This window comes from Camelus dromedarius, chromosome 6, assembly GCF_036321535.1.
Source record: "Camelus dromedarius isolate mCamDro1 chromosome 6, mCamDro1.pat, whole genome shotgun sequence".
In the NCBI taxonomy this organism is placed as follows: Eukaryota; Metazoa; Chordata; class Mammalia; order Artiodactyla; family Camelidae; genus Camelus; species Camelus dromedarius.
Window position 1 is genome coordinate 59,313,825 of NC_087441.1, and position 13,703 is coordinate 59,327,527.

At 41.1% G+C, this 13,703-nt stretch overlaps 1 protein-coding gene across 2 annotated transcripts in view; it reads left to right on the forward strand.

Moving 5' to 3' along the window:
- The window catches only part of BACH2 (BTB domain and CNC homolog 2), a 142,615-nt gene that overhangs the window by 64,685 nt on the left and 64,227 nt on the right, over positions 1-13,703 (forward strand). For both annotated transcript variants that reach the window (XM_010987688.3, XM_064486853.1), the window contains exon 2: positions 3,211-3,465. In XM_010987688.3, the coding sequence (XP_010985990.3) occupies positions 3,223-3,465 (243 nt within the window). In that variant the 5' untranslated portion in view covers positions 3,211-3,222. The remainder of the gene's footprint in view (positions 1-3,210; positions 3,466-13,703) is intronic.

Genomic DNA, 13,703 nt, shown 5'->3' on the forward strand with positions numbered 1-13,703 from the left:
ATGGAACTGGGTTCCCCAAAAGAGAAGGGAAAGTAGAAAGTATTTTGAACTGAATGAAAATAAAACTCAGTATTTCAAACTTCGGAGATGCTGCTAAAACTGTAGCTAAAGGAAATGTACAGCATTAAAGCTTTTATTAGAAAAGATGAAAGATCTCAGATCAGTGAGTTCCACTTCCACCTTACGAAACTGGAAAAAGAAGAGCAAATTAAACCCAAAGAAAGCAGAAGAAGGGATATAGCAATGAGAGCAGAAATCAGTGTAATGGAAAACAGAACAATAAAGAAAAGCAATTTGACAAAAAGCTAGTCCTTTGAGAATTCAATAAAATTGATAAACCTCTAGCCAAACTGATCAGGAAAAAAAAAGAGGGATGACACGAATTCCCAACATGAGGAATGTGAGAGGTGATATCAGTACAAATTCTACTGACAGTAAAAGGAAAACAAGGAAATATTATGTACAACTTCATGCCAATAAATTTGACAAATTTTTTTAAAAAGTGAATTTGTAATTAAAACTGCAGAACCGGAAGACTTCATAGGTAAATTCTACCAGATATTTAAGGAAGAAATGAAATCAATTCTACACAAACACTTCTAGAAAATTGAAGAGGAAGATCCTTCCAAATTCATTTTGTGAGACCAGTATTACCCACTTAATAAAACCATGTTTAAGAAATATAAGACAAGAAAACTATACACTAATATCACTCATGAGCATAAATGCAAAAATTCTTAACAAAATGTTAGCAAAGTGAGTCCAGCAATGTATGACAAGGCAAACACATCATGATCAAGTGGAGTTTATCCTAGGAAAGCAAGTTTGGCTTAACATTCAAAAATTGATCAGTGTTATTCACCATATTAACATACTAAAAAGGAAAAACTGTGTGATTATCTCAGTAAATGCAGAAAAAACCCTTGTCAAAATTCAGCATCTGTTCCTGATTTGAAAAAAACAATACCAAAAACCTCCCAGGAAAATAGCAATAGAAAGAAACATCCTCAACTAGATAGGGGAATCTATGAAACACCTATAGTTACTGTCATAAATAGCAGTGAAGGGCTGAGTATGTTCCCCCAACACTGGGAACAAGGCAAGGATATTTGCTCTTACCACTTAATATTCAACACTGTAATGGAGGTTCTAGCCAATTCAGTAAGGCGAGAAAAAGATATTGAAATCTTCCAGATTGGAAGAAAGTAAAATGTCTTCATTTACAGACAACATTACCTTTTATGTAGAAAATCTGTGGAATCTACTTCCCCCTCCACAAAAAATGGCTAGGGGAACTTACAAGCAAGTTAGGCAAAGCTGCAGGATATAAGATCAATACACAAAAAGCATTTCTATTTCTACATACTAGAAATGAAAAATCAAATTTTAAGTTAAAAAACAAAACCATTTATAATTACATTAAAATATTAATATCTAGGTGTGAATCTAACAAAAGATGTGACCTTGGTTTACCCAAAGATTTTTTCAGATATGACACCAAAAGCATGATCTATTAAAGAAAAAAATTGTTCAACTGGACTTCATCAAATGAAGACTCTGCTTTTTGAAAAACACTGTTTAGAGAATAAAAAGACAAGCTATAGACTTGGAGAAAACATTTACAAATCATGTATCTGATAAGAGACTTTTATTAAGAATATATAAAGAACTTTGAAAACTCAATAGTAAGGAAACAACTCAGTAAAAAAAAAAAAAAAAGGCAAAGAATCTGAATAGATATCTCTCCAAAGAAGATAAATAGATGGCAAATAGCCCATGAAATATGCTTAACATCTTCAGTCTTTAGGGAAAAGCAAATGGAAATCACAGAGAGATGCCACAATGTACTCATTAGGATGGCCAAAATTAGAAAGACTGACCATGCTATATGGCGTCAAGGATGGGAAGGAACTGGACTCTCATACACTGCCCTTGAAAATGTGAAATTGCACAACCATTGTAGAAAACAGGGGAGGTTTCTTTAAAAGTTAGACTTGCACATGCTAAATGATTCTTCCATTCTACCCCTAGGTATTTACACGAGAGAAATAAAACCGTATGTTCATACAAAAATTTATACACTAATCCATAGCAGCTTTATTTGTAATAGCTAAAAACTGGAAACACCCAAATATCCATCAGTAGTTGAATAGAGAGTTCCGAGGGAGAGACTGTTAAGGGGCACAAAAATTTTTGGTGGTGAAGGATATGTTCACTGCCTTGATTGTGATGATGGTTTCCCAGTTGCATGTATGTGCCAGACATATCGAACTGCATACTGTAAGTATATGCAGCTTATTGTATGTTAAAACTGTATGAAAATAAATCAGAATAAAGCCCAAAAGAAAGTAAGACTCACTATTGGAATTCATACTAGTGGTAAATTCATACTACTGAAAAACTATTATATAAATTAATTATTTTTTAAAATACATCAGTGGACACTTCTTAAAGCAAAGAACCCTTTTGTAAAAGTAATCTTCACCATTGAATACATCTTTTTATGGCACCTAATGGGATATATTGTGTCTCTTAAAGAGGATGTACATCCAGTCTGCTGGGATAATAGCTGCACACTTCCACTTCTCTTCAAGAACTTTTCATGAGCAACAATAGCGTTATGGTGGCCGTGCTTTGTCTTGAAGAGGTGGAGGGCTATTGCAATAGCTGACTGTATCCACTCTTCCCACGTGCAGTTTAGTCCACGTGTTAAATTACGTATTGTGATGAGGTATTTACCCTGCTTGGCATCTTAACCAGACTTCAGCCTAGGAACTTACATGCACTTCATCAAGGGAGCATTGCCAATATGTCAAAATGATTCATTTCCTCTTAACACAGAGCCAAATGAATACTTGCATTGGGACTGACTGTGTGAAAGTTCCCTTTCAGTCAGCTAACAAAATCAGAACTACCACTTTTTAAAGTATATATGTGTTTTGAATGTTTGGGGTGTTCCATTAAAAGACCTAGCTTTGTTTTCATGGAGTAAAAGGATGCGGTAAGTGGAGAGAAGGAAAGTCAGCTATAGAACACGCCCTTCCAAATGTTTTCTGAGCTCACGGTGCTAACCCAACATGAAGACACTAACGGGCCGTTCTGCTCCTTTCCGCCTGGCCCAGGGCAGCGGTTCCCAGGAGCACGGCGTCCTTACTCAGCATCTCTGACTCATGGAGCCATGGTGACCAGGGCTTGCTTTCTTTCTTTCAGGGTGTGAACGGCATGTCTGTGGATGAGAAGCCTGACTCCCCCATGTATGTATATGAGTCCACAGTCCACTGCACCAACATCCTCCTGGGCCTCAATGACCAGCGCAAAAAGGATATTCTCTGTGACGTGACTCTGATCGTGGAGAGGAAGGAGTTCCGGGCCCACCGGGCTGTGCTGGCCGCATGCAGTGAATACTTCTGGCAGGCGCTGGTTGGACAGACGAAAAATGACTTGGTGGTCAGCTTGCCTGAGGAGGTACAGTCATTTGGTTTGTCCATGTGGTTGCTAACGGAGGCTGATTGGCTTGTAGGCAGTTGGCTGAATAGGACAGAGAAGGTGGACCTTGTGCGTGTCCCCGCTCGGGGGCTGATGATCAAGTCACCCACACATTAGGTTTGTGGCATAGCTGGTTTCTGTTTGATGCACTTAAAGTCTCGGGGGCATGACTCTGAACCTCACCTGCGGCTCACCGTCACTTGTAGTTTCTAGTTCAGTGACTCTTCAGGGTTTGAGTCGTTCGACTGAAGTTTGATGCAGCCCTAGATGTGGGATCTGAATCACTGGGACTGTTGCTATGATTTTTGTCTTTCAAATGCTTGAAGAAACACTTGATTTCCCTTGAGAGTAAAAGAATGAAAGTATTCACAGCACCTTCCTTGCCGGGGAGGTGGGGTGGAGTAAAAGCAAGCGGTAATTTTCTCAGTTAATATAATAAGATTCTAAGAAGTGTAAACTTGCTTTTCTCACCATTGTTGAAAATACCCTACTCAGGTTTCTTAATTACTTAAGGGAGTCCAGTCATTTCTGTATTTGGGGACACTAGTAGTTGGACTTGTTCTGTCCAGAGATGACATTCAGTTGGATGGTTTGAACTCAAAGGATGGGTTTCACAATGTCAAACCATTAAATCCATCACTCTTTGAACTGTGTATACAGTTCCTCTTCTTCCATCATCCTAAGTCCCCTCCATTTTCCTGGTACTGAGGGTAACACTGAGCAGCCTTAAGCTTTGTGTTCGGGGTCAGAATCATTCCCTGTACACCAGCACAGTCTATATTAGGACCACCAACAATGGTTGTGCAGGCTGTGCACTGCACAGCTCCCAGGACTACAACTCACATCCATAGTCTGTACAAAGAGAGCCCAGAGTTGTGCGGTGGTCCACAGAACAACTCTTCACAACACCCCTCGGAGACACCAAAGACCCAGTCACCCTGAGGGAGGTGCTAACGGGTACAACTAGCATTAAACACCAGGGGTCACAGCCCCAGTGCTTCTACAGGCCTGACAAATAATATAAATAAGTAAAGCAGGTTGTGCATAAAGAGGTAGGAAGTGGTGGGGCAAGCACGTGCTCCACAGAAAGACATTCATTCAAGTTCAACATAAAAAACAAATAGTCCAACAAGACATGGCAGTCAGCGGAGTCACCAGATCCAGTCTCTTGTTAAGCAATGCCTGCTGTTACCCCTGCAGAGCAAGAGACTGGCCAGCTGACAAAGTGAGGGCTACACAAGGCATTCAGCATTTTCACGTGAATGTTCTTTGTTATGGACCCATGTAAAAGGCTCCATGACTACTCCTCACACTACTGGCAAGTAGATAACGGGAAAGATCCCAATACAGGAGCAAGAGGACAAATCAGTCAAAGATAATGTAATTGAGGCTGGGGTGGGGAGGGAAGCTTCTGTTCCAAGTAATGTGGGAAGACAAAGGAATGGAAGCTACAGTGTGACCAAGTGATCTGAGCTGAATTTTCCTCATCTGCAGTAATGGGTGACTACTTAACCCATCGTTAGGTGAGAGCATAAATATAGCAGTTTATATTTAAACTAGTAGATATTCATCAAAGGCAAGATCCTGTCTTCTTCTCTAGAGGGGCAGCAAGAATGCCTTTTGAATTTCCTTTAACTCTAGAATTCTCTGAAAAGATTTGAAAAATGTCCAGTTATCCAGAATGGTTTCAGGGAGAGGATGGAATTTACAGTTAATTTATTATCTGTATCTGTTTGAGAGCCACCTCGTTTATATGTTTTCTAATGATTAAAAAAAAAACACAAAAATGTAGATTATATTAAAATATAAGTGATGAATGAAAATCATAATTTATGTAATTGAGTCTCTCTTCCATGACTGCTGGTGCCATCTTGAGACTCCCTGGATTGTGTGCCATCAGCCCTGCCCTGACCCCGGTTAGCTCTGTGATCCTCACCTAGTCACTGAACCTCCCTGGGCCCCAATTCTTACCTGTAAAAACCCGTTAAATCCCTTTTTTGTAGTTTTTTTTAATGGAGGTACCGGGGATTGAACCCAGAACCTCATGCATGCTAAGCATGTGCTCTACCACTGAGGCTATACCCTCCCCCCAAAACCCCTTAAATTCTGAAGTCCTTAAATTATTCATCATAATACAATACCAAAGCAGTAAAACATAACCTAAAAGTTTCTTTTTAGATCAGATCCATAATAATCACTTCTTTCCTTGGCACTGGGCACTCTGTGAAGTAAGAGGAACACTGTATAGATGTCACACAAAAATCTGCTACTTGACCTTTTGGACTGTGTTCCAGTTAAGTGGGAATTTGCTAAGTGTTGATTTTCTTTCTTCCTCATCATGTAAAGTGACTTCTGTCCCTGCATCATCTGTATTTCCAAACCGTTGAAACATTCTAGTTACTCATGTACCTGAAACCTTCAGAAATAACTAGGTACTTTTTTTTCTTCCTATGAAACATGAATTCATATTGTCAGTAACCTAGCTCTAAGTATCTCACTGATGAAGATACCCCAGTGGCATTTTCCTTTGTGGGTCCATAACTGTCTCTGAGGCCTCCTTCCAAGAATGTCTCCCTCTGCTCAGAGCCCCATCCCCTGGCCTCAGGCACCAAGCATTGTTGTCTCTCATGCTGTGTGAACACTGGAAGGTCCTTGCAGGCTCTGTGATCATCGTCGCACTTAGCTCAGTGCATGACTTAAAGAATTTGAATTCAGTGGTGAATAAAGAAACATCCCAAGCACTACCTTGGAAAGTAGCTGCCAGGAACAACTGGCATTTGGTTCATATGATGTAAGAAAAAGCATCTGATTCGCTCCTTGGGAATCTTTAAACTTCATCATTGTCCATCAGCAAATTTAAATCAGCTTCTGGCCCTGCCCAGCTTTGTTCACACTTGGCCCACCTCTATGCGCCTGGCCTCCCAGCCGCAGAGGCTGCCATGGCTGAGTCTGAGAGCTCCTCCTCAGACTACGAAACTTCCAGGTACAAACTGCTGCCCCTCCCGCTCCCCTGCTCAGTCAGTTCAGGCCAAACCCAGCTCTGGCCTGCAGCTGCTGTCCACTTGTGCAACTCTTCCCCAAATCCTGACCCCTGATGGGCAACACCATTACCTGCAAAGTAGAGCCAATCCCAGTGCCCAGTGTCACCCTTAACTCAAAAGAGGAGGTGACAAAAATAGAGGCCTCGTCTGGAAATCAAGGAGTGATTGAATTATCTTGCACTTTTTTTTTCTAAAATGGAATGACAGACAGTCCCTAGGATTTCTATGACTTGAGTGTTGGCTCCTCATTGAAAGGCACATCCAGGAATAGGTGTCAGCCAATAGTAGGAGATAAGGCATTGTCCTCAGTACGTTCATTAAATAATGAAACAGATCATTTAATTTATAATTAGTAAGTGCATTTCATGTCTGGAGGTAAAGAGAAGGTGGTCGATGTGCCTAGTGTGGCAAGGCCATTCTTGCACTGCTCCATAGGGTTAAAGCTGGCTCACAACACCTCCTCAGCTATAGTCATAGAGACCGTTCTAGGCTGGATGTGGGCCAGGCTTGAAGTGGCATCACTGCCATGAGGTTCAGTCTCACGGCATGTCAAGTTGTGAGGGCAGGAAAAGGGTCTTCTTCCTTAGAAGACATGCAGCCCACCATGGGTTTTGCATCAACCCCGTTCTGAAGAGCCACTCTGTTCCCTTCCAGACACTAGGGAGGAGCGGCTGAAAGGAGGTTATTGCCGAGGTCTGTTATCACAAAGTCAAAACATAACAACTGTTGGTGAGGATGTGGAGAAAAGGAAACCCTTGTGCGCTGCAGCAGGAATATAAATCGATAGGGCCAATGTGGAAAACAGTATGCAAGTTCCTCAAGAAATTAGAAATAGAATTACCATATGATTCAGCATTCCCACTTCTGAGTGTATGTTCAAAGGAAATAAAATCAGTATCTCAAAGAGATATCTGTACCCCCATGTTCATTGTATTATTCATACTAGCCAAGACATGGAAACAGCCTAAATGTCTGTCAGCAGAGGAATAGATAAAGAAAATGTGGTGTATATATAAGCACACCCATACGTACACACAGTGGAATATTATTCAGCATTAAGAAAAGAGGAAATTCTACTACTTGCCACAATATGGATAAACCTGGAGGACATTATGCTAAATGAAATAAGCCAGGCAGAGATAGACAATTATTGCATATTCTCACTTACTTCTGACATCTGAAAAAAAAGAAGTCAAACTCATAGTAACAGAATAAAAGGGTGGTTACCAGAAGCTGGGGGGTAGGGCAAAAGGAGAGATACAGATCAAAAGGTATAAATTTTCAGTTATCAGATGAATAAGTTCTGGAAACATAATGTACAGCATGGTGACTGTAGTTAATAATAATGTATTACCTACTTGAAATTTGCTGAGACAGTAGATCTCAAGTGTTCTCACCACACACACACACACACACACAAAGACAACTATAGGAGGTGACAGATATGTTAATTCGTTTATTGTGGTAATCATTTCACAGTGTGCACATATATCAAAACATCACACTGTATACCTTAAATGTGTATAGTTTTCATTTGTCACAAGTAAACAAACAAACAAGAAGGGGAGAAATTATTGCCAAGGCTCCAGCACCTTCCTTTGGGCTGGTCTCCCGTGTTCTCTCTCTAGAAAAGGGGAAGGGCTCGCGCAGGGAATGCTATAGGGTCGGGGTACATGTGGCTCCTTCAGGTGGACTTCATGCTTTCTGAAGTATCAATATATTTCAGACTTTTGCTCACTCACTTTCTCTGTCTCTTGCTTTCCCTCTATCTCTCACTTTCTCTCTCTCTCCCCACGTTTTGTGACAGATCTTGTTTGTGCAGTGCTAAACAAAAAGGAAAACTGACCCAGAAGGATTCTGCAAAAAACGGAATGTGTTGTTAAGTCTCCACCACAGGGTGCAATAAAGGATGTTCCTGCCGTGGTTCTGCCAGGCACAGGGGCCAACAAGGAAATGATGGAATCTTCTTGTCTGAAAGTTTTTAGAGGATATGAAAGCTGTTAATGTCTCTGGGATGGCTTAGGTCCAGTCTTTTAAAGAAGCAATGAGACAGTCATGATTATCTTTGGACAGTCCTTTCAGATGCAGTACTACAGAAAGTGCTCAAGGCTACCGCGCAGGATGCCAACGGCAGTCCGAGCCTGAGTGTAGCTCTGAGGGGAGGGGAGGTTTGGTGGTAAGTAGTGGGTGAGGTCTTTGGGAAGGGGCATGACCAGGATGAGAAGAGTAAAGCACTCCTCAACCCCAAAGCACAGAGCCAGCCTTTTGGCATCCCTCGTTTATCGCCTAGACAGGACTCTGCAGAAGAATAGGCAAATTTTAGTAACTGTGGAGCCTCAGCCATGAGGAGCTGGGAAAACCACCACCAGGACCTTGGCACTAACTGCATATGGGGTCTTGAGCAAGCCAATCGACCTCTTTGAGCTTTCCTCATTCATTCATTGATTCATTCATTCAACAAATATGTGTCAAAAGTCTGTACCAAGAGGCACTGTTCTAGGTGCCGGATGAACCTAGTGAACAAAACAGAGCTTACATTCCAGCGGGAAGAGAAGGAGGAGAGACAGAAAATAAATACAACGTGTACTTTGTTAGATGCACTTGAAGAAAATAAAACAGAGAAGGGGGTTAAGGAACAGGGTACAGGTGTGGCAGTTTTAAAGAGGGTGTGCAAGAAAGGCCTGTTGGGGAGATGACTTTTGAGTAGAGACTGAAGGAGGAGAGAGAGACAGCCATGCTGACATCTGGGGGAAGAGTGACCTAGGCAGACGGCCTAGCAAGGAAGAGGCCCTGGGGCTGGAGTGGGCCTGGCCTGTGTGACACACGACAACAATCAGAACAAGGGGTAGATGGGAGGAGGCACGTCAGAGAAGTGTGGGGGCCACGCTGGGCACCTTGTGAACATGTTACCTTTCCTCAGAATGAGCTGGGAGGCCATTGGAGGGTTTCTCAGGAAAAGATCATTTTGACTGCTTTGGGAAAATAGATTGAAAAACGGCAAGGGCAGAAGCAGGGCAGACACTTAAGATGCTAAAGCAGCAAACCAGGCATGACCTGATGACCTAGACCAGGGCGATGGTGCTGGGGTGGCGATCAGTGGCAGATTCTGGTAACATTCTGAATGCAGAGCTTATGGGATTTTCTTTTAGATTGGATATAAGATGGAAGAGAAAGAAATAAGTTAAATAGCACTTTGGGGCCTAAGCTGTTGGAAGTATGGAGTTGCCAGTATCTGAGACTGGTGAAAGCTGAGGGAAATAGGTTTGAGATGGTAGGGGATAGGATAGGATTAGCAGTTCTCTTTTGTGTATATTAACTTTGAGTTGCCTGTTAACACCTAAGTAGAGACGTTTATTACACAATAGGGTATACATGGCTGAAATTCATGGGAGAAATCAAGCCTGGAGATAGAAATTTTAATACCAGGGTATTGGGAGTATTGAATGCCATGAGGCTGGATACAAATACCAAGTGAATAAGTGTAGATAGGGAAAAAAAAAAAAAAAAAAAAAAAAAGAGGTCTTAGGATTGATCCTTGGGTCTTTCCAGAATTAAGAGGTCAGGGAGATAAAGAGGAGGCAGCAGTGTCAACCAAAAAGGAGCAACTATTGAAGTAGAAGGAAAAACAAAAAAACAAAAAAACAAAACAAAACAAAACAAAAAACTACTGCGTTGGAAGCCAGGTAAAGAAAGTATCTCAAGGTGGAGAGAGTGATCAGCTATGTCAAAGGATGCAGATAGTCAGTTAAGATGAAGGCTGAAAATTGACCACCAGCAATTTGAAAGCCATTTGTGATTTCATCGAGCACCTTAGAGGAGCAATAGGAAGGAAAATCAATTGGGTTGTGTTCTAGAGAGAATGAGAAGAGAGAGTTGAAGAAGATGATGTAGGCTACATTTTTGAGGCCTTTTGAGTTAAAGAGAACAGAGGGGTGAACCAATAGCTAGAGGGAAATCAAGTCAAAAGAGGCTTCATTTGGGTTTCTGTTTTAAGTAGGAAGAAATTCCAGCCCATTGCCCTCCATAGTAAAGATGATCAGAAATCACCCATATTCAATTTTCCTCTCCTTCCTGGACACACAGGATGGTCCCATTTACAGTCAGGTGTGCTGTGTAACTAGATCCAGCCAATAAACTGGAAGTGGGAGTCAGGTGTCACTTCTGGCTTGAGGCACTTAAAAGTTAAGCATGAGTTCTTCGTGTTCTTTTGCATCCATGTAACTGGTGTCAGAGAACTCCTAGGTGGTGGAACCGCAACCCTGATTCTTGAGTCACTGTTGGAGAAGAGCCATCTGACTCAAATCAGACTCTGACATGAGTGAAGAATAAACTTTTATGTTAAGCCATTAAAATTTGGTGTTTATTCGTTTGTACAGCAGAGGCCATCCTGACTCATACTTGGTGATGGGAAAGTTCCAAAAGAAAGAGAAAGCTTGCTGATACAGGAGACAGAAGGCCAGTAGCTAACAGAAAGCTCTTGAGTACTTGAGAAAAGGTAGGATCTACTGACCAGGTGGGCAGACTCAACTGAGCAAGGCTCATCCTTTGGGCAGATGGTGGAGTTGGATTGGATGGTCTCTGGAGTCCTAGCCTGTGCTGCAGGTTTATGGTCTATGAACTTTTCTAGGTTCCTGCTGGAGGGAGAGAAAAAACCCTGCAGGTCAGAAAGTGAAGAGAGATGTTTGGATTGAGAGGTAGGGAAAGGCCATGGAGATGGGAAGCAGACTGGTCTGGATAGGAGAGAATCATCCGACTTCAGAAGAGGAGTGAGCTCACTTGTCTTATTTTTGTTTGTGAATCCTGACTTTGCAGAAATGGTTTTACAGGAGTTGACGGGAAATGACAATTCAAGAGCTGTTGAACCACTGGGCTGTTTGATAACCTAGAACACAGGCAGATTGTAGTCAAGATGCAGACCATTGCTCTCTAACTGTTTCAGAAGGTTTTAGGACCTTGAAAGAAATTATTAAAATCATTTCACAACCTGGATATGCCAAGAGTAACAACACTGGTTACCAGCTTTACTTGCAGGGCTGCTGTTCAGATTAACGACACGTGATAAGTTAAACTTCTTGGAAGAATGGTGCTATATAAATAGTAGGTGTTATTATTCCCATAAAAGGAAAACAGAGTCTTCTCTGATGAAATGGCTCTTACCTCAGAATCCTCATTAAAAGCTATGGTGCAATTTTCCAAGTTGCGTTAGTGAGACTTGGCAGCAGATGAAGAAAAAAAAAAAAGCAAATAAATAATAAGTCAGAATATCCCAGGTAACTACTTGCTGGCAAATAAGAAGTTTTCAAGTCCTGGGATTGCGCTGATAATTTTGAACTGCCTAAAGGCAAAGCTTATTTATAGTAACGCAAAGGTGACTTCCAGCTCTGAAATCTGGGCCACAGGCTCGGATAGGGGTGCAATAAAGCAAAGCCATGAAAAGGGAAGCTAATACTATTGTGATTCCATCTCTGAAGGCTGCTCAGTGCTGCTGATACAGAGGGAGGGAAGTCTGGTGTAAAGATAGCCGCAGCAATAGCTAATTTTAAAACTGAAATATATAAGCTATTTCCAAACCTCTTACATTTTTCTAAATCCTGAGGCCAGTAAGTCCTATTTAAGGAACTTATGCAGAGATGTGTTCCTCTTCTGGCCCAGTAGAAGGAGTTGAGTAGACAAAAACTAAGACCTATCTAAAAATTATTTTTAAGTGACCTGATTTCAAAGGCAGTTTTAAGGGTTTCTTTTACTATACCTATTTGTCCCTGTGTAATGCAGGATGACCACAGTAAGCAACATTTTAAAATGGATTCATGACAAAGCCTTTGACAGTAAAGTTGTTTGCATTAAATTTTATAAAAGCAGTTACCAATGTATCTGTTCGTTCTGAAACTCTTCTCGATGTATGAATTAAATGTCCCTTATGCTTCTTTCTTTCCCCTGTTATGGAATCTCTTAGCTATTTCAATTAAAATTAGTAATAGCTTTAAAGACAAAGTTCAGAGCCGTAAAGTTCCTCACTTGAGCGGTAATCATAAGTATTATTTTGTCATATTTAATCATAGAACCTGGGCCTTTAACAGGGTACTTAATTAAACTTTTAATTCATGATAAGAAGTTAAATAGCACTTGGGAGAGTTTTTAAAAATTATTTCACTTCCCAGCCAGATTACAAAAAAAAAAAAAAAAAGTGTGATAGACATAATGGCTGTCAGCCAAGGGTACATTGTAGGTCATGCCAACATGAGCTGGCAGCAAGCCATGGTCCAATTAGCATGGCTTCGTCGATGCAGAGTAATCACTCTTGAGTACATGGCTGAGTCACTCATGATGTAGTGGTACTTCACTTGAGCCAGTGCTTCTCAGAATAGGTTTCTTGTTCGCTGTTATTACCTGCCCTACTTTGCCAATAAAAAGCGCAGGACCATTTAGGCTGAAAGCTGAACAGAAGAGAAACATTGATTATAGATCTCATTTCTCTTTGCTTCCTGAAAACTGAGATTGCAATTAAACAGTGAAAGCATGGTGTATTTTTTAAATGAGTTACAAGAAAATACAGTCTCCACACCAAAATACTCAGAGCTAGGATCCAAGAGTCGGTTTTTATTTTGTCTTTTCTTTGGCAGCGCTAACACTTGGCACAAATGTGAGGATATCAGCAAAGTTACCTAATAATCTTAATGGGTTCGCATTCCATTCAAAAACTTGGAATGTCCCCAGACTGCTTCAGGTTTCACTCTATTGTTGGGGTGTCCATGACATTTCTGGAGGGTGTGTGGTTTTATAGACGCAGACAGCTTTTTTGAAAGGGACCCTTTTTATGGTGAGAACACCTGGAATCTTGGTTGGACAAGCTGTAAAGCAGGAAATTGATTCAGGAATTCCTTAATAAAAGGGATCATATCCAGGTGCTGGAGTGGTGTGTGGCTGTCTGTAGTAAAGGCTGTTCTTAGAAGCACAAAGAAAGTAAAATAATTGTTGGCACTCATCAGTTAATCCCTTTCGGTTTATTTCCTTGTTTGTTTGGGTTCTTAACCAAATCACAGGGCAAAGGTTTGGGTTGTTTTTGCTTTCAGGAGTGGAGCAATTAAATAATTGCACTTTTGGTTTCCAGAGATTTCAGAAGTGTTTTTTTCTCCATTAACTTGGGGCGCATAGTAAAATCTCTCTCTTTGCCGTAGA